Source organism: Melanaphis sacchari, unplaced genomic scaffold, assembly GCF_002803265.2.
Source record: "Melanaphis sacchari strain LSU unplaced genomic scaffold, SCAv2.0 Contig105_pilon_pilon, whole genome shotgun sequence".
Lineage (NCBI taxonomy): Eukaryota > Metazoa > Arthropoda > Insecta > Hemiptera > Aphididae > Melanaphis > Melanaphis sacchari.
In genome coordinates, this window is record NW_020270395.1 from 1,119,875 (window position 1) to 1,140,272 (window position 20,398).

The 20,398-nt window shown below is 26.1% G+C and overlaps 5 protein-coding genes across 5 annotated transcripts; 3 read left to right on the top strand and 2 right to left on the bottom strand.

Annotated features, from left to right (window-relative positions):
• Window positions 1-465: 465 nt before the first annotated feature.
• On the top strand, window positions 466-3,885 carry LOC112603299 (E3 SUMO-protein ligase PIAS1-like). The gene is made up of 3 exons (XM_025351806.1): window positions 466-709; window positions 804-918; window positions 1,993-3,885. Exons 2-3 carry the CDS (start codon window positions 892-894, stop codon window positions 3,727-3,729), a joined length of 1,764 nt encoding a protein of 587 aa, XP_025207591.1. The 5' UTR covers window positions 466-709; window positions 804-891; the 3' UTR covers window positions 3,730-3,885.
• A 2,343-nt stretch (window positions 3,886-6,228) lies between these two features.
• Window positions 6,229-8,975, top strand: LOC112602638 (protein lin-52 homolog). The gene is made up of 2 exons (XM_025350826.1): window positions 6,229-6,318; window positions 8,519-8,975. The coding sequence occupies exon 2, from the start codon at window positions 8,572-8,574 to the stop codon at window positions 8,917-8,919; it is 348 nt and encodes a 115-aa protein (XP_025206611.1). The 5' UTR covers window positions 6,229-6,318; window positions 8,519-8,571; the 3' UTR covers window positions 8,920-8,975.
• On the top strand, window positions 6,232-7,359 carry LOC112602623 (gamma-secretase subunit Aph-1). The gene is made up of 2 exons (XM_025350800.1): window positions 6,232-6,318; window positions 6,568-7,359. Exon 2 carries the CDS (start codon window positions 6,586-6,588, stop codon window positions 7,318-7,320), a length of 735 nt encoding a protein of 244 aa, XP_025206585.1. The 5' UTR covers window positions 6,232-6,318; window positions 6,568-6,585; the 3' UTR covers window positions 7,321-7,359.
• Window positions 7,728-16,981, bottom strand: LOC112602614 (calpain-7-like). The gene is made up of 13 exons (XM_025350788.1): window positions 16,755-16,981; window positions 15,329-15,492; window positions 15,093-15,219; window positions 11,764-11,923; window positions 11,346-11,505; window positions 10,940-11,072; window positions 10,680-10,870; window positions 10,365-10,592; window positions 10,057-10,301; window positions 9,764-9,972; window positions 9,483-9,694; window positions 9,158-9,390; window positions 7,728-8,026 (listed from the first exon to the last, which is right to left on the bottom strand). The coding sequence occupies exons 1-13, from the start codon at window positions 16,963-16,965 to the stop codon at window positions 7,882-7,884; spliced, it is 2,418 nt and encodes an 805-aa protein (XP_025206573.1). The 5' UTR covers window positions 16,966-16,981; the 3' UTR covers window positions 7,728-7,881.
• On the bottom strand, window positions 16,928-17,809 carry LOC112602631 (adrenodoxin-like protein, mitochondrial). The gene is made up of 2 exons (XM_025350813.1): window positions 17,372-17,809; window positions 16,928-17,286 (listed from the first exon to the last, which is right to left on the bottom strand). Exons 1-2 carry the CDS (start codon window positions 17,653-17,655, stop codon window positions 17,022-17,024), a joined length of 549 nt encoding a protein of 182 aa, XP_025206598.1. The 5' UTR covers window positions 17,656-17,809; the 3' UTR covers window positions 16,928-17,021.
• Window positions 17,810-20,398: the final 2,589 nt, after the last annotated feature.

Sequence of the window (20,398 nt, forward strand, 5' to 3'; positions counted from 1 at the left end):
CCGAGGTTCAGCAGTTCAGCTGAACTCAAGCTTACCTTTACACTTTTCTCGTAAAAAAGACCCATAAATAATACATATCTTAATATTTTCCATGACTTCTGAACACGAGTACGATATAAGTAGCTGGACAGTGGGCACTTAAATTTTGTACAGTATTTCTCTCAAAATGTGTACAGTGATAAAATTACGGGAGGTTTTTTTTCTTTTTCGTAGCACTAGCGTTCCCGACATCGATCAATGGATAGCACTAAAGCTGTAAAAAAAAGAAAATATTACTCATAACTCTACTACTATCAGAGATATAGATATTTGTGTCTTCGTCTTAGTTTTTTGTTTCTGTTGTTCATAATCTAAATTATGAATTTTAAATATATTCTATATAATCTATGATTTATGTGCCTTGATTTTGTCGTTTCTGCCAGGAGATTATTTCTGGGCCATGAACTGTTATCTTTTGGGAAGAACTGTCGGATGCTTTCAACACTCGACAATGGCTACAACCGAATCAGAGTAGTATATATGTACTATATTATACGCTCATTATTTTTCAACTATTGAACTATATAGTGTATACACTGTATACGATTGCAGAACTACAGAAATCCAAAACTTTTTATGTTATCAGTGTATTATAGATGGAAATTATACATTTAAGTAATTTAACAGCGACATTTGGTTTTTTCATACTGATCGCTTATTTATCACAAACGTTGGTTAATAATTAATATTTTAATTATAGCATCCGTCTTTGAATTAACACTATTCAATATTCATTACTAATTGTTTACTTATTGATGGTTTAGACAAAAAACAACTCGATGATTGTTTATTGAAAATTTGTACATGAAATAATCAGAGGTTCTTGATCATTATTGAAAAAATCCATCTAAAATGGCGAAATCGATAAGTCATTTGATTGTAAGTATTATCTATCCATATTATTTTATTTATTCTATTAAGTACACTAAACTAATTCTACTACAGTAGATGTTAAAATGTTAGTCTTGTTATACATCTGTAGGGTATACATACTAAACTCAAACAAATTTTTTCAATTTAACTTGTAAATACAATATCTACTATGTTCAATTATACACTGCAATCATCACATACCTAATATTTAGTTGGTGTTAGGCTTGGATCATATGTGATCTAAGGTGTTAAGTACTTAATTAAATTATCAAAATCATTTTTACTACAAGTTTAATGTTAATGTAGTCTATTAAAATTATTGTTATTGATTTATCATGCTAATAGTCAACGGAAATTCAAACATAATTGTACAAATGTAATGTTTAGAAAAAAGAATTAAATCAAATATTAGGTCATTTATTAATTATACATGTATGTATTATAAATATATAATATATATGTATTCTCATTTATTCTTAGTAAACTTTTTCTACATAGCATAAGAATTTTTAGAAAAGATAGCATATTGCCTGTTTTTTCGAAAAGTACCCATGCTGTTGATTGCTGTTATATTTTATTTAAACTCAGTGATTCAGGTGGGGTCTGGTTCTATCAAGTATTGATTAGACACCACTGTAGTAAAAGCTAACTTGTTAATAAATTTATATATTTAAATACTTTCTAAGAACTCATAAAGATTGAAAGATTATACCTATTGTAAATTAATTAATAAAAAATTATGAATGGAGGTATATTTGATGTATTTGCGATTTTTCAATAACACCGTATTTTGTATAAACCATAAATCATATTATGAACAACAAGAAAATTTTGAACACAGAATATAGTGTAGTGACATAATGCCAAATTGATGTTATTGTTTGTATTACCTATTTAAAATAGGTATGAAATTTATTAGAAGTAATTAAATAATAAGTAATATGAAATAATAAATTAATATTTCAAACTCTTGTTTCATAACAAATTATTGAACAAACTGTTTAATTGTTTATACCAACTATTTCATAGTTAATTACCTGCTTAATAAATTAAAATTTGTTTTGTTTTTTTTGGCTTTAGGCAGATATTGAATATATTCACCAGTTGGTATATGATTTAAAATTAAATGAATTACAACAAATTTTGGAAGCTGTTAAGCAAAACAAATCTGGTAGCAAACAATCTTTACGTAAGCGTGTTTTAAACTTATTAACTGCTCCTACATCAAAAACAAAAGTTTTGAAACAAAAAATTGTACAAGTCTACAACTCTAGACCACAACAAAATCGACCACCACAATTATCTCCGCAGACGCCAGTTGTACAACCGCATGATGTATTTCAACGGTTTTCACGGCAAACGCCTCATAGTCAATCTTTTACAACACCGAGACTAAATCCCGTTCAACCTTTTGTCGAAGCTCCAAATCCAGCTATCCCACAACAAGAATTTGAAGACTTACCATTCTTTAAAACAGTACAAACATTATTAATGCCTATGTACTGCCAGACTAATATTGAATCTGCTAATTTTACTGGACTATTTTATTTAACTGATAATATAAGACATTCTATTGTTAAGTCATGGAATATTTCCAGACAAGAATACAAAATCCAAATAATTTTAAGATTAGTACAAGTTGGACTTAATGAAAATGTTACTGAACGTTTACCTTACAATATTACAGTTTCTGTAAATGATCGTCAATGTAAGTTGCCTACATTGAACATCCCTACAAAAGCTGGAATCACACCATGGCGATGCAATGTTCCTATAGATATTACTCAGCAAACTGATTTAAGAAACTGTTTACAGAACACATTAAAAATTACATGGTCAGAAGAACCACACGAATATTTAGCTGGTGTTTATGTGGCTCAAAAACTAACTTGGAATGATCTTCTTGTTGAACTTAAAAAAAGACCAGTACGTCCCTCTAATAAAACTAAAGAACTCATTAAAAAATCTATGGAAAATGATGCCGATATGGGCGTAGATTCCATGTTTGCTACTGTTAAGGATCCATTAACTAAACTAAGAATGAAACTTCCTGCTCGAGGTGTAGACTGTATACATTTACAGTGTTTTGATGCAATACAATTCTTACAAATGAATGAACAAAAGCAAACCTGGACATGCCCATTGTGCAAGAAAAAGATTAAATTTGAAAACATTGAAGTTGATGAATTTTTTTTAAATATGCTTGAAAGTCCAAATTTAAGTGAAGAATGTGAAAATGTTATTTTATTAAAAGATGGGACATGGTCTGAGAGAAAAAATAAAGAATTTTCAAACAATTCTAGAGCAAACAACTGTCGATCTACAAATAATATAGAAGTGTTTACATTGTCAGATTCTGATGATGATGATGATGATGATGAAGAGATTTTACCAAAATCAAAACGTTTAAAATGTAATTCACCAAAATTTGAAGAATCTGTAATAAAATCTGAGCATATTGATGAAACTGAAAATATCACAAGTCCTTCTGAAAGTGATCTTATATTAGATTTGAGTCTTAAAAATAATTCAACATTGTCAGCTTCAAGTAGTTCTAAGTATGAACCAATTATTACGTTAAATGACGATTCTAATCCATCAACTTCAACCGATTCAAAGTATGAACCAGTTATAATAAGTGATGAACTTGATTCATTTAGTGAATCATCCCGTATGTTAAATAATTGTTATCTCCCAAGTATTTCTATCCCAGGGTCCAATAATAGTGTAGCAAGTAGCTCTGGAAGTAGTAGAAGTAATAGACATCAAGAAAAAGATAAATCAAGATCAGTTTTATGTGTTATAACATTAGATTAAACTAATGTATTTCTGCTCTTATCTTAAATTGTATATAATTGCCATGTTAAATAACTTGTTTTCAAAAGATATTGTACAACTGGTAAAAATTGTTTTATATCTTTACAAAACCAAATAAACTGTGAATAATTAATATTCTTAACAATGTATATTATAATTATAAAACGCCTTATTAAATTTATTTTCAACGCAGAAATTATTGTAATTAAATCATGTTATTTTATGTTAATTTGTCCATGGGATCATTTGAAATATAAAGTTACTTTATAACAGCCTACTACTGAACATGAGTTGGGCCATAAGTATGATAGCTACTAAAGTACTGAAATTCTTTCTCACTGTAATATTACATGTTTAATTGTTGTTTTCAATAACATTAAAACAGTTAATGAGTTATAACTATTTATATATTAAATTAAGTTAAAATTTAATTTTAAAAGTATTTTTATTTTTTAATAATGATTTAATCAAATCAAGTAGTTTTAGAACTTTGAATTGACTGAATTGTATAACAACTTATAATTTTAGTAATTTTCATTTTTATCTAATAATTATATTCTGTTATTTACTACAATAAAAGAATAAAATAAATTATTTTACCTTGTTTTTATTTACTTTTTATTCATTCTATTTGTGAGCATTTTTTGATTTTAAAGTTTAACTATGGAGAAGTTAACCCGGCATTACATGTTTGAAATGGTTTATTACAAATAATTACACATCATATGCACAATACACATTTCACATGGTCAATTAATCCTGATTTGATAATTTAATATTTATACATTTTGATTATTTATATGAATATTTTATTTTTTTAACAGTGTGAGCTGTGAGGAACATTAATTGTTTAGGCATGAAAACAAAGGTTGAAAGAAATAATTATAAAAACTAATGAGTATCCACACTGCATACAGATACATTGATACATGTATGTATCATGTAAGTTGTGCACTACTGATCTATACTATTGATAGTCAATGGAATTATAATCATTGTTGCCAAAAAATATAGGTAAAATGTGTCAATCATACACCAAAAATATACACATAATATCCTTTATTTAAACGTTTTCTATACGAGAAAGATGTATATATTTATTTTTTTATTATTCGTTGAATATTTGTGAAATAGTGATCTTTTGATCCAATAATAAACGATAAATATTACTCTAATAAATGCGTTATGTACGTAATCTATACGTTTGTTGGTGTATATACATACATTTAACATACGTAAAAATGTAAAATGTTCTTATATTTGTTTGCTAGGTCTAAAAAGACTGAGAGACTGTATGTTGCATTGCCTCTGGCATTTTCAAAAAGTCGATATCAATAGTCAAGCAAAAAATTGTATGTTTAACAATAGTAACAACTAACATAATGTACTTAGTAGGTATAATCCAGCTAGTGGGATAAATAATTTTTATATTGAAGGGGTCGGTGGAAAAAAGGGAGTAAGTAGAATAAGTAGATAACTGCTATGCTGTACAGAAGCCGTAGTGGCCAGTAGAGTGTGCCTCATAATTATGCAAGTTACTATGAAGTATGTATTCAATTTGGATCCAATAATAAATCATTGTACATAATGTACTCAAAAAATAATTTTGAGCAGACGGTCTGTTCTCCTGTATTACTAAGTATATTTAATCATATACCTATTTATATATTTACTAAATTTAATTATTTCGCTATAAATTATACGGTGTGTTGAATTAATTTTTACCGAAAACATTGCATTAGAAAATGTTATTATGTATTTGTGTGTATAAACTATAAAATATAATAATATACGAAATGTCGACATACGTTAAATGTTTCAAGTGTTCTGTAATTTTATAGAAATATTAACTTAGTTTATACTGTAACAATTATTAACCACGTTATAATACTTTTATAGGTATATATTATTATAAAAATAAAATGCATATTGTATACTTGTCACTTATTCCAAGTTAGTAGTTATCGACTTAACACTATATTCTACAATTAGTTATTACTACTGTCTTCGAAATTCGACGAATCACGCGCGAAAAATATTTAAAACTTAAACTATAAAGTATTCTTATTGGCAACGTCGGCGACGAGTTATAACAAATGTCTAACCATAGTTGTTATACTATAGAATGATTCCACTACCATGGTTATGTATTACATTGATCACTTACCAGTTTCAAGAAGCTTACTGGTTAACCGAGTTGTGTACCGTACAGTAAAAAGTTAAATTCGCTTGGATTTTGGATCATGATTAATGATAAAAAATGTATAGTTAATAAATTTATTGTATTTTATATTTATTAAAATCTTTAAACATGAGCTAAACACTAAACAGTAATTTATGTCTAATTACACTTACATGGTGCTCCGTTCAGATTTTCTGCTATTGTCAAGTGTAAATTGAATACTCGGACATCGATTACCGGATTGCAAGTTATAATAACGTATATAGTATAATATCTCACCCACTCCAAACAAAAGGATATCGTCAATATCATTGCAACCGGGATCCACTTTCGGTCATAGATTGTTTTTTTTTTTGCTGTTTGAAACTGTGAACTTTGATGTAAGCCGCACAATCAAAATTAAACCGGTAAGCCAGACTTTGTACACAACTCGTATATTTTATTATAATAATAAAAAAACCCGCAGTTTATGTTACGTCTTTTATTGTTATACTCTGGTGCGAAACGACTTTTTTTTATTAACGATCAATCGACTATAAACGAAAATATTTACAATTAGAGATATTAATCATTGTTCGCTTTTGTCAAAGAAATGTGCGCGCGTACTGTTCAGTGTTGACGTTTTTTGATTAATTAATTTATTACGGAACCTTCAGCTGCTACGCCAATCCACAATGACATTATTGGAGTTTACTGGTTGTGCGCTGACTGCATTTGGTCCAGCGTTGTCAATGTTCATTTTGACCATCATGAATGATCCTGTACGTGTCATCATATTGATAGCCAGCTCGTTTTTCTGGCTGCTCAGTCTACTACTTTCATCAATAGTATGGTTCGTCTTCCCCAACAAACAACAGGTTTGGTTTGGAGTGCTCGTATCTGTATTAGTACAAGAACTCTTCCGTTACTTTTTATATCTGCTATTGCGGAAAGCGGAACGCGGACTTAAACGGTTTGTAGTACATTCATTGGTGTCCAACAACAAACATATGTTGTCTTTTGTTTCCGGTTTGGGATTCGGTGTTATGAGTGGCCTATTCTCTTTGATCAACATACTTGCTGAAGTCGGAGGACCAGGAACAATGGGACTCCGCGGTGGATATAGCGCATTTTGTATTGTATCTTCAATTTTTACAGCATTTACCATACTCCTACATATATTTTGGGGAATAATATTTTTCCATGGATTGAACACGGACAATAAAAACTTAATTTTATATGTCATTATTTCACACTTAGTTGTATCAGAAGTGACGCTGCTCAATCAATTTTATTATAATACACTTGCACTATCTATAGTTTTTATGATGACAGTGGGTTCAGGATGTTATGCTTTCAAGACTGCAGGTGGACAATTGCCAATCATTGACAAACTTAATAATCAAAACACCACAGCAGCTGAAAGTTAATAAATGTATTTCTTTTTTATAATCATTTTTTATTTAATTTAATTTTTCTATTTCTATATTATTCATATGTATCATTTATATTTAATTATTTTGATTATACATAATGAAAATTTTTCCTAATATTCATTTAAAATTTTGATTAATAAACTATTAATTGTTTTATTTATAACAAAACTAATCTTGTTTGTTTTTTATACACATTTACCCTGTCCAATTTAAATAGATACTTAAATTTAGTAAAAGTTTTACATCAAATTATTTGTAAAAATAATTATATATATATGCAAATTATTTTATTGATATCCACTAGGTATAAAATTTAAAAATGTTTTAATTATAAAATAACAATCTTAAATAAATAATGGTTAATTGACAAGAACAATATTTTTTCTATCATACATGAGTGATATGTATTATATTATATTAAAAATGTATAAAAAATGTTTTTTTAATACTTTAGTTCTTACAGAAAACTAAAGATATCAGTATTAAATAAGTATACATTTTAGTTAACAAACATTTTTAGATAAATAAAAGATTAGTTGAATGTTAAAAATTAATTTATCGAATTTGATTAATACTAACTAAACAGGATGCATTTACAGTTAATATAAATGGTCCTTCTTTACCAGGCAAGTATGTTGAAGGAATTATTTCGTATGTTCCTGGTTGAATATCAACCAATTCTAAAATCACGTATCCAGATCTGAAAACAAAAAATATATTAAAAATAAAGGAGTAATTTAATTCTAAATAGCAATATTGTTTAGTATATATAAAAAAAAAGAGAACATTTTGTTATTTAATGATATATTAACTATGATTTTTATAAATTACTTTCAATCATAATTTTTAATTTTTTTTTTTTATCTGTTTATATAGAATACATATTCAATCATAGATTTGAATTGATATATAGTAAAAATAAGAATTTTTAAATTTCAATATAATTCCCAATTCTAGGTTAACTGTTAAAAATGAATTCCTAGTATTTGTAATATTATTATCTAATTGATTAATGAGTACTATACAAATTAACAATTAATAATTTAAATCTAATTGAAATTAGTTATTAGTTTTTTGTTTTTATATTTTATAAATATATTGATTATTTATTATTTTGTGCTTAGGAACTAATAAAAAATTGAAACGTTATAAGTTGCTTATATTTATTTGTTTCATTATATGTCAAATGAAGCCGAATGTCCAGATCGATGTGTCTATTACATCATCTGCCCAGCTGAGAAGACTATGCCAGAACTTGATCAACAAAAACAGCAGTGTTTAGTGGCGATGGAAACCCTTGATCGGTCGTCGCCAGAACTTTGGCCTGAACCAATGCCTGGCATGTCTGGTTTTGCACAACACATACGCGCATCTAGTGCGACTGATAAACAACCATCATGGAAGCAACCACCAGATGCCCATGATATGTTACTTGTACAACGTTATAGTCAAATGCCATTGCCTCCACTTTTAGATGAATTAAAGTCTTTATACGACTTTGCCTATAACTTAGGCTTAGAGGAATCTAAAGAAATGACACGTGGCAAATATTTAAATATATTCACACGTAACACTAATAAAGCCAGTGAATAATATTGTAATAATTTGTACAATTTAAAATGAAGTATATTTTTAATTTATGTAATCAACTCAACAATTTTTATATTAAAGCAATGTGATTTAATTCAATAAATATTATTTGATTTGATTAAATTTTTTTCAGTTAACATTTTAAATAATTTAAAAAATAAAAAAAGAATTTTGAACTCATTTTTAATATTAGTGTATTAATTTAAGCATGCTAATTTTTAACTAAATAATACATACTAACCTATAGCTTCCAGAATGTTTACTTATAAATTTGGCTGTAGCATTTATATTATTTAAGCCAACACATGATATTTCAATTCCAATTTGAAACTGTTTTGGTGCCTTTAGTTCTATTTGTAATGCTTCTGTGTCCGATAGTCCATCTACTGTTAATTTGAATTTAGGATTATCATTATAAGTACTATGGTTTTGACATCCACCTGCTCTTATTCCTTTCCATTCACTGTTAACAGTCTATTCACAGATTTAAATCAACTTAATTTATAATAATATATTAATATTCAACTGGGATTTTGTCTAATAAGAGTTGAAAAAAAAATACTAACTGTTTTAAATTTGGGATTATACGAGTTACTCAGTTCCTTCATTGTAAAAGGACATGTAGCATATGCCCGCAGTGTATAATGAATTGTATTCATTTTTTCGTATTGAGATACAACTAATGTATACTTGGATGGCGATTTTTCATTAATAACAATTTTGCTAAGGTAATGAGGGCTATTGATACGTGTTCCAGATATATATGGTTCAGGATCGTCTAGAAGAAATAAAATTAAAAATTTACTAAAATGTTACTATTTCATTGTTAATTTAATAAACTATATACTTGGGTAATGAACGCGTTTTCCATTATTTTTGTATACTAAAACAGTTATATATTCACGGTTTTCTTTAAAATCTTGTAGCTCAGTTATGTGTCTAGTTAATAGTATCCAAACAGCACCACTGTTAATATTACCAACATCTAGATAAAATTGTGGATTTTCAGTTATATTATATAGATCACTAATAGGACCTGTTCCAGCATTCCAAGTCCTAAAAATAAAAGCATCAAATAAAAATTAGGTTTATATACAATATAGTTTTAATATATTATTAAATCCAAAAATTGTGATGTACTTATGTATGCATGATGTGTATGGAAATATTGCTGGATTCCAATTCATACAAAATACATCAAAATGATGAATTACCGATTTGTAATCTATCCAAAAGATTCCATTATCAAATGTAGCTGCACTTGTTGGATCATAGTCGAGCGTTTTTTTTAACTGAGATGTCCAGCTCTTTTCGTCCAACTCTGAGTAACGTCCTTTCCACCGTACGTGAGCCCAAGGATTTTTCAATTTCAACAATTTTAATTCCTGAAATAATTTTTATTATTTATTCCAGTATTAAATAAATACATTTTCATTTATATGGCTTACATTAACTTTTTGCACAGCCAAAACAGCATATGCATGTGAAGAAACAAGACCAGTTCTTCTTTCTTCTTCTGCCGACATTGGTGGTGTAGCAACAGTTATTAACACATCACCTTTACACAATCTTGTGTAGAGAGTTTCAAATAAACCATCAGCATTAAATGTTTTATCGTCTAAACGAATAGCACAGCGTTCTGGAATCCAGCCAGTTAAAGCATGGAGATCTATGTTCTAAAATTAATGAAAATAACCATTGGTTTTTATTTTTTATTTAGTTAAAAATATTTCAGCAATGAATTTGGATTTCAATGAACTTACACTACTTGATCCCGGAAAATCATAACCTCCCATTACTTTGAGGTATGCTTTTTCTAAAAGAGAAACCCATAATTCATTTTTATTTGATGAATGCGAGCACAATAATGAATTGTACTGGCCAACTGGCAATAAATCATCTATAATTACTTTACGCTGTATACCATTCAGGTGAAATTTGACCATATATTTTCCTAATAAAGTAAACAAGATATCAGTACTATGTATTTTAGTTATATAAAAAGATAACTTTATTGCATTACCAAATGGATTGTATATGGGTTGTCCATTATGTTTTTGAGGGTAGATAATTGACGTGATCAATCTTTGTTTGAATGTTTTCTCAAACACAGCACATACAGCTAATGATGCCACAAATGAACAGTCAGTCACAATCTTCAACAAAAATAATTAAATCTTTTAAATAAAATAAAATTGTAGAGTATTATATGTTAAATGCCTAAAATAGTTAAGTTATAAATTATAAAAGACAAAACACTTTGGATTAAACATATAAATATATAATTGTTTAAATAAATAATTTTATCGTGTATATAGTTTTATTAGAAGCACTTTATTTCTATTAAAATATTTAAATAAATAACTTAAAAATGTTAATATCATGAAAATAAAATTTAAATTGCAATTTATTTTTTAATTATTTATTACCGTTTGCTTAATACTGTAAAAGTCTATGGAGTCTCCAACCACCATTTTTGGATCGGAACATAATTGATCAGGTCTTATCCATTTTACAAATTTTTTTTTTTGATCCAATGATAATGTCAGCAAACCATCACTGTCTGTGAATGGAATTGATAACTGAAACCTTTTAAGACAAAAATATTGATGCTTTGAATTTTGCACTTTTTTATTCACTAGTAGAAATAAATTACTTTATTAAAATTAATTTTAGTCTACTTTATCTGAAATAGTGATAATTTTAGTGAAATCAAATTTAAAATCAAATTTCAAAAAAAAAAAATAAGCATAAATTCAAATATAACATGTTTAAAATAAGTTTTTAATTAATTATGTATAAATACTATTAGTAACATGATATATATTAAACATTTCTTAAATTTACCTCTCTAAAAGATCAACATCCATGAAAGGAACATACTCTTTATTATTAATTTTTGATGTGAACAATAATACTTGTTTTTCAGATTCTGTATAAAGATCAGTTTTAGATGTTTTTAATATTTTAGGAGTTCGATTTTGAACAATTTTCTTTTGAATTATTGCTGAAAATTAATACACAAAAGTATTTATTTAATACATTAATAATAAAAAAAAAAATTAATTTACATTTAAAAATTGTCTTAGCTATAAAAATTGAAGGATAGTAGAAATATATTTTACTTAATATACACATTTTTTTTTTTTTATTTCATTTATAAAACAGCACATATAAATACACAATTAACAATTAAATATCACATAATTTTTGTAATATTATGTTTAAGTACGTACCTTAAATCATTTTTAACAATTTTAATTTTATAATTTATAACATGATAAGTTTTAATACTATAAATAAAAATTTACTATCCCAATTCCCAGGATCAAGTATCAAATCTTACTTTATCATAACACATAAGCAAACCAACTAAATATCTTTAAGTTAAAAATACTAAATTATGTTTAACTAAGAACTTAACAATGTAACTTTTATGTGTAGTCATTAATATTATGTACCATAGCATCATATATTTTAATAGGACATAAGTTTGTATATATTTAAAATAAATAAATAAATAAATAGATATATTTTATTAAACAGACACAGAATATTTTAAGTGTTATAAATGACAGTGACAAGGATTTAACATCTTGATTACATTGATAAAATAAGTATGTCTTATCTTTGTAAAAACTGACAAACGACTGATTTTATGCAACACAATAATTTTTTAACTTCTATTTTTAACAAAAGATACATTAAATTTGTACAAAATGTTAATATAATTAATATTAATTATATAATATTTTTGAATTTTATTATTTTATTACATAATACATATTATCTTAGTAATTTATAATCTATACAGAAGATATTAAATAAAAAATGTTATTATTTATTTGTTTTTAAATGTAAAGCAAATAATACAAATATACTATAAATGTAATAATTTGAATAAAATAATAATTTGTGTTTGCTCTCAGAATATTAAAACCATTAAAAGGTAAAATAAAAGAATTACAAGTCAAAAAATGATAACTATTATTAGAGTATTCATTTTTAAAGAACTACATTCGATAAGAGAGTATATAAACTTTTAGAAAAGTTGACCATTATAAAAAAAGAAACCGATCTTAAAATTGATGATACTGTTATTACTAGTCAGTTTAGGATTCTGAGATCTTATAATATTCTCTCACTGAACATTCATGAATTATGACACAATAAATTTAAAAAAAATATCAAACTATACTTAAGACAATGGTAAATGTTTTTAAAAGTATAGACAATAGGACAGTTAGAAGAAAATTATACAAATAATAATCGGATAATTTAAAAATGTTTCAATACATATTAAGAAATACTTAAGTGAATATGTCATTATTTGGGCATGGGACTTTTAGGTGCTATGATAATTGGGTGCAAGACAATTGGTAGCAAATATCAATAATTTTTAAAATGAATGTAAAATATATACTAATAATAGATGAAATAAATTCTAGATTTAATTGCAGTATCTATACGTTACTATACAATACATGTAGATGTGTAGGTTACTTTATACAGTAGAACATCAATTATCCAAGTAATTAATGTTAAGGTTTAAGGTTGGTTTGCAAATATCCAGATAATTGAAATGTAAAACATTAAATTATTTTTTTTATTTTTTTTTGAACATCTTTATTATTTATTACGTACCTATGTACATAATTTGAAAAAAAGTATTAAACGGACTAAAATTTGAAAAATAATGATGTTTTAGTCTGGTGATCCAAAATTTTTAAAATCACAACATAAATTATGTTTTGAAAGGCATTACTCTAAATTAATTATAACATTAATAAAATAAATGTTTTAATATTATGTCTAAATTTTTAATTATAATTTTTATGATTTTTTCTTATTTTTATTTTTTTTTAAGGTATAACTGTGCGGTGTTTAATTGTCTCACACCCAAATAGTGTATACTTACTTAAATTTATCAATACATAATCAAAAAATATACTTTTGAACAATAGTTTAATAAGACATGAATATTTACTGAAACAAAATAAATGAATAAATGCACTAAAACCAATTTATCAGTCTTAAGAATTTACACTTAATGTTATACAAGTTAATTTTTAACTATTAATATTTTAATATCAGAAAAAATGATATTTGTTAGAAGTATAAGATGACACTTTTCACAATTTTATTTTAAATAGCATACAGATACAATTATAAATTAATGAATAATGAACATGTTTTTGCAGTAAAATGCAATTTCTTAATGAAAAATAGTATTTATTTTTTTAATTAAAACACAAAAGGCAGTATGCAGTTTAATTTTAAAAATGTATAAATTAAATTAAAATTAGCACCTTAAATAATACAGAATTATAAAATAATTTAAATAGGTAACCTATTTAAATCATACAATTATACAATAAAATGTAATAACTTTAATTTCTATAATACACAGTTAATTTTTTAAAACTTAAACTATAACATGATGGAAAATATAACATCTGAATATTATTTCATCTTTAAATTAATGCTTTGAATCTATGTATATCAAATAAATTATAATGTACCAACAATTAAACATAAAAATTGTATAGTTAAGTTGAACATTAATTTTAAATATTAAAACTATGAGGTAAGTTTAAAATAAATGAGATCTAATAGTACAGCCTTTACATTTGTATTATTATATCCAAACAAAAATGTGATGATAATATTATTTGAATAACTATAACAAATTATAATTACCTAAAATAAACTCCAAACACAAGTATCGTATTTAAAATATTAACATGTAAATATGTAAGCGGAAAAATACATATTAATTTAAGATTTTAGTACATATTATGTTCATGCTTCTAGTATTTATAAAAAAAAAATGTTTAAAATAAATAAAAATAAGTAAAATTACTCATAGTATCACATCAAATTATAAGATATTAAATTAATAAGTCATTTTATAAACACATTTTCTCGTATTAATACTGGTAACTAAAAAGAATGGTTCAAATAAAGCTTTAATTTTGAACATTTATAAAAATGAATTGTTATCACAATGACAGTAAAAAAATATAGCTAATTAATAACAATTTAAAAAAATTTGTTTATTAAAAATGTTACTCTTTTTAAATTGAATATAAAATATATATAAATTTCTTGGTGTAATAAATTACATGCAGTTATGAAAAAAAAACTAATAAAATTACTTCATTCTCATAAGATACCTGTATTATTGGAGCTATTACATGAATTTGACTCCTTTGATTGTTTTAGTTTTTCTGCTCGATCTAAAGCTCTTTCGATTAATGTAGTCAAATTTTTTATCATCTCATCATCTGATATTTCTTTTTTCTAAAATATGCATAAACATTTTTTCATATTAAATGTTCAGTTTTATAAAAATATAATTTTAAATAAATTATTAAATAGCATAATAAAAATGTGTAAATATTTTATTTACCACTTTTAATGATAATTCAATTGCTTGTGTATATGTATCAATAGCCAAATCCTCTTTTCCTGACTCATCAATATCCAAAGCTTGCTTAAGTAAATATTTGCATTGTTTTAACCTTACTTTATCTTGGTTAATACTTTCCATACTATTGGCAGCTTCATTTTGAACTATAAAATTCAAAATAAATATCATAAATTATGAATATTAAATAATTGATTTTAAGTTAATAATATCAAGATGAATGGTGTAACATAAAAATAAAATTGTTTATTATAATTTATATAATCTAATTATCACAGGAAAATAAACATAAATTCATATAATAATTATTTGTTTAGTTATGATTTTTTCCCACAATATCTATTTCCAATTAATTAATTAATTAGTTGATACAAAATAAAGTAAATAAAGTAATTAACTATTTACAATTATCTACTAGACTAATTATTATTATTTTTTATTAAGTTAAGTTATGATTAAAGGTGAAATATATTAATATTATGATAAGGATAGACATCTTCATTAAGTATTTATTTTAAATATGTGTAGAATGGAGTAATTTACACCTTTTAAAACAAAACCATGTGTTAATCTTTTAACTATCAAATTTTAAATTGAAATTTACTTAATGTCCAAATTTAAGAAGACAAAGAATTTCCGTCTTCCCAAATTCCACTAAAAAAGGAAAAAATAGATATATATATAATATAGGAAGAATAACAAAACAAGTAAACAATTTTCTATTTTCCTTTAAATTACTATATTACTAATATTTGGTCACAATTTAAATTGAAACAATTATTTTATCAAGAAGAGCCATGTCCTAAAGACTTCATGTAGTATGATCACTGGATATATTTCATTTCAAACCAAAAATACTGAAATTTAATAAATAAAAATAATTAGATTAAACTTCTAATATTTCTAAAATGTATTTTTATACTTTAAAAATAAAATGGTTTATCAATTAATTGAATACCTATTGGATTATGTTTTCATTTAATACATTATTCTATAAGATTTAATATTATCATCTACTATCTATAGTTTTAAGTAAATTATTTACTTATAAACATGTGAAAGTCAATATCCACGTTAAAAAGGTACAGTAGGTAATTAGCATAGATAGATATAAGTAATAACTAATAAGTCTTCCCAAATAATTGGATAGCACTCCCAAAATTGAACTTATTTTGTAAGATTATTATTGACCAAAAATATGTGATACAAAAATAATGGACAAAATATATTTCTTTTATATTTTTTTAAGAAATACTTTTTAATATGAATAAATTATTACCTATAAAAAAAAAAATTATTAAGTAACTGAGATTTCAAAATTACATAAGATAAATCTTAATTCCGTTCAAAATCTAAAATTTTAATGTAAGCAAAAAACTAACTTTGATTAACAAAAAAAAAAAATTACTTTGATATTCCAAGGCTTCTGCTCTATTAACATAATCATGTGATTTTTGACACCATTCATTAGCTAGAGGATCATCTTTTCTTATCTTCCATGCAAGTTCTAAAAGTGTTGCAGCCTCTTTATAATAATAGACAGCAGCTTGCATTTGACCTTTGCAATCACAGTCTACCGCTTTATTGGACACTACAATGGCTTCTTCAGCGTACTCCATTTTATTTAAACTACTATAAAATAGTACGTCTAACAGTTGAACTAATTTAAATTGTACTAATGAGGCTTAGGTTTATGGCCATCAACATAAAAATTTCTAGTGGCTGCAGGTAACACAAGTTCAATGCCGTCCAAACACTTGGTTAGAATAATCTGACAACCCAATCTTGAGTTTTCCTTGAGAAATGGAGCTAAATCTAATAAATCGTCTTCTTTCTCTTCCGATTCAGGAAGCTTAGACAAATAATCGTCAGCAACATAACAATGACAAGTTGTACACGCTAATGATGCTTCACAAGCACCTTCCATTTCAATTCCATACCTAAAAAAATTAAAAAGTTACCTACATTATTCTCACAACCACGAATTTCGATGGTGACACGCATTTTCTGTTAAAAATCCCTTACCTGTGAGCTAGATATAAGACGTTGTCACCGACTTTACCCCTGACTTCTGTGCGCTTGCCGTCTCTATCTACAAACGCCACTCGAACCACCTCAGCTTCGTTTTTCGGTTCCTGCCATTCGTATTCGCCGTGCCGTAAACTCAGGGTGGTGGACACAAACCTTTTCCGGACGAACGAAACTCCGCACCTTGTCACACAAACGCGACTCAAGGGAAGAGTCAGGTGACAGTGTCGATTGCAGAACGCACCACGCACTAGTTTTGCCACAGTGACGGGCAAAAACATGCTATATCGTATACTATACGAATAGGTTTCTTATACTCACGACGGTAATAGCAGCACATGCTAGACAAAGCTCGACGCCGGGTGGTAAGTCAAAATCGAAAGTGTGAAGTGCAGGCATCAGTTACTTTTGATAACAGTGAGACTGCGCGAAAATGAAAAAAAACTGTTATGACTCAGAACTTGTAACCGTCTAATATTGTCTGATCACGATGACGTCACATATGCATTTGCTGATTACAATGTAGGTATTGATAATAATAAATAATAATGACAAAGATGAGCTATAAAAATATAGGCAAGTAAATTACTTGAAGTAATAACTATTTTTTTTTTTAATAACTGAGTTTGAGATTACGTACACTGTATATTTTTTTAAAAGCATATTGTGTATGGCGAGTAATTATAAATTATAATTTATTCTATGTTGTAGTTGTAAACTTGTTGACAGTAGACATGACGTTAAGTACTATTCATCAATTATTCGCAAAATTCTCCCAGTATATTATTGTTTTAATGTTTTAAATGAGTTAAAGTTAACCTGAAAATGAAATTGGGGGGTCAATAATCTCGAAGTTGTTAGCAATCCTATAAAATTGATTACGACTTTTATTAATATAGGTAGAGGTAAATTTTTTTTTTGTGTACATGTAGCGATATTTATCAGACGACTTTTAACTTTAATATGTATGTTCGAACGCGGAATGATTTTGCCATATGTAACTTGTTTCGGATTTCGGACACCACGGTGTAGCGGAGATAAAAGCGGCGTCCAGCAAGTTCCCCCCCCCCTTCAGTGTCCGGCGTAGGTTTGTCTGGCGATAGCTAGAAAAGGCTCAACGTTCAAATATGGTGTTTTTGAAAATAGAAAAAAATAGAAAAAAATAATGCTTAAAGCGTAAACAATTTTGAAAAATTAATTCATACCAATGTGAAGTTATAGATAAATAAGTAATATAAACAAAAAAGAGAGAAATAAATCTAAATTAGTTGTGCGAACAATTTATATAATATTTAAGACCAGTAAAATAAATAAATAAATGGTAACATCTATATTATATATTAATATATATTTATATAAACTAGCAAGTTACATTATTCATATCATATATTATTGAGTTTTTTTACTACCTACTATATTATGTTTTGAATTTGATAGTGACTAAATTCTATAGAATATTAATCAAATAGTGATTTAAATTGCTTTAATATAATATTTGGGTATATTGGTGTAAATATTTTTGCAATTAAATAAACAAATATAAAGAAAATATAGTATAAATAAGTATCACCATGGGCGCCCGCAGAAAATTTATCAGGGAGGGGCATAATAAAATCAAACGCCAAAAAGTACATTAAAAAAAATTAATTCCTTGCAAACTACAAAATGTTTTAAAATTATATGGTATTTAGTCGTTATTAAAGAATTTTCAACTACACACAATTCCGACGACTTTGTATTGACTGTATTATTTATTTCAATAGTTGAAATAAGAGTCAGTAAAGACTTCATTAAGAGAATCAAAAAGCTTGGATTTAAAAAAAAAATTATGATGTCCATAATCACAATAAAATTAAATATTAAATATATTATAAATACAATACGTACGTAGTTAAGCGTGGTCCGTGTTTCACCGTTGACGGCGCGTTGACGAATAATAATTAATTTAATTTAATAATTTCACAATATTATTACAATAGTTTCTAAACGATAAAATAAATAACAATATTGTACATTCGGTTTATTTTTAAACGTGTGCGTAATGTGTATCAGTCATCTTATCTACGTGTTATTTTATATTAATTAATATATTGTTATTACGACGAACAAGGGTTTAATTAAATAATTTTATCTTTCATTTTTACCAATCATTATTATTTGGCCACCCCCACATATTTTAGTAAAAATATCAACGAAATGTTTATTTAAATCAAAATAAAAGCTATAATGTTCAACATTATATTTGAATTCCAAGGGGTGGCAAATGCCCCGTCTTGCCCCCTCTCCGGGCTCACATGGGTATCACAATAGATGGAAAAATAAAATAAATGACATAAACGTGTCCGTAAAATGAGGAGACGTCTTATATTTTTATTATTTTTTTTACTTGATAGGATTAATATTGTTTATATGTATATGATATTTCCACGTTAATTTTATTTTGTTTTTATAAACTCCACTATTGACCTGTGCCCTGTGAACCCGATACGAGTATGGTCGAACGAAAAACTTTTACATTGAATATTAGTTGAATTATTGGGAAATGGTAAACTCTTACAAATGTAATGTAATCTTCTACATAAAAATAGTGTTAACTTCTACAAAAGATGATAAAAAAGGATACCGCTCGTACCACTGTAAAAATATATCAGTTTTGTAATATATTAATGCATAATATTATACAAAAGTATAAATTTAAAATAAAAATTTAAAAAAACAATAGTCACAAGTCATAACTCATAATCATTTACATTTATTTTTGTGTTATACTTAAAAGATAAAACCTAAACGTGAAATATCTCCCTGAATATATTTATTTTTTTGTGTAAGTATAAATTTATGTATTTAAATAATTTTTGTTTGTTTGTGTTGTGTCAATTCCATATTAATTAGTCTAGGGCTCGGATTTTGTAGCAAATGCTTCTTTTGAGGGAAGTGTGATAGAAAGATAATTCTTTTATATAAATACGTTTTGAATCGTTCTGATTTTAATGAAGTAAACTTTTTTTTGCTTTTTTCCACAAA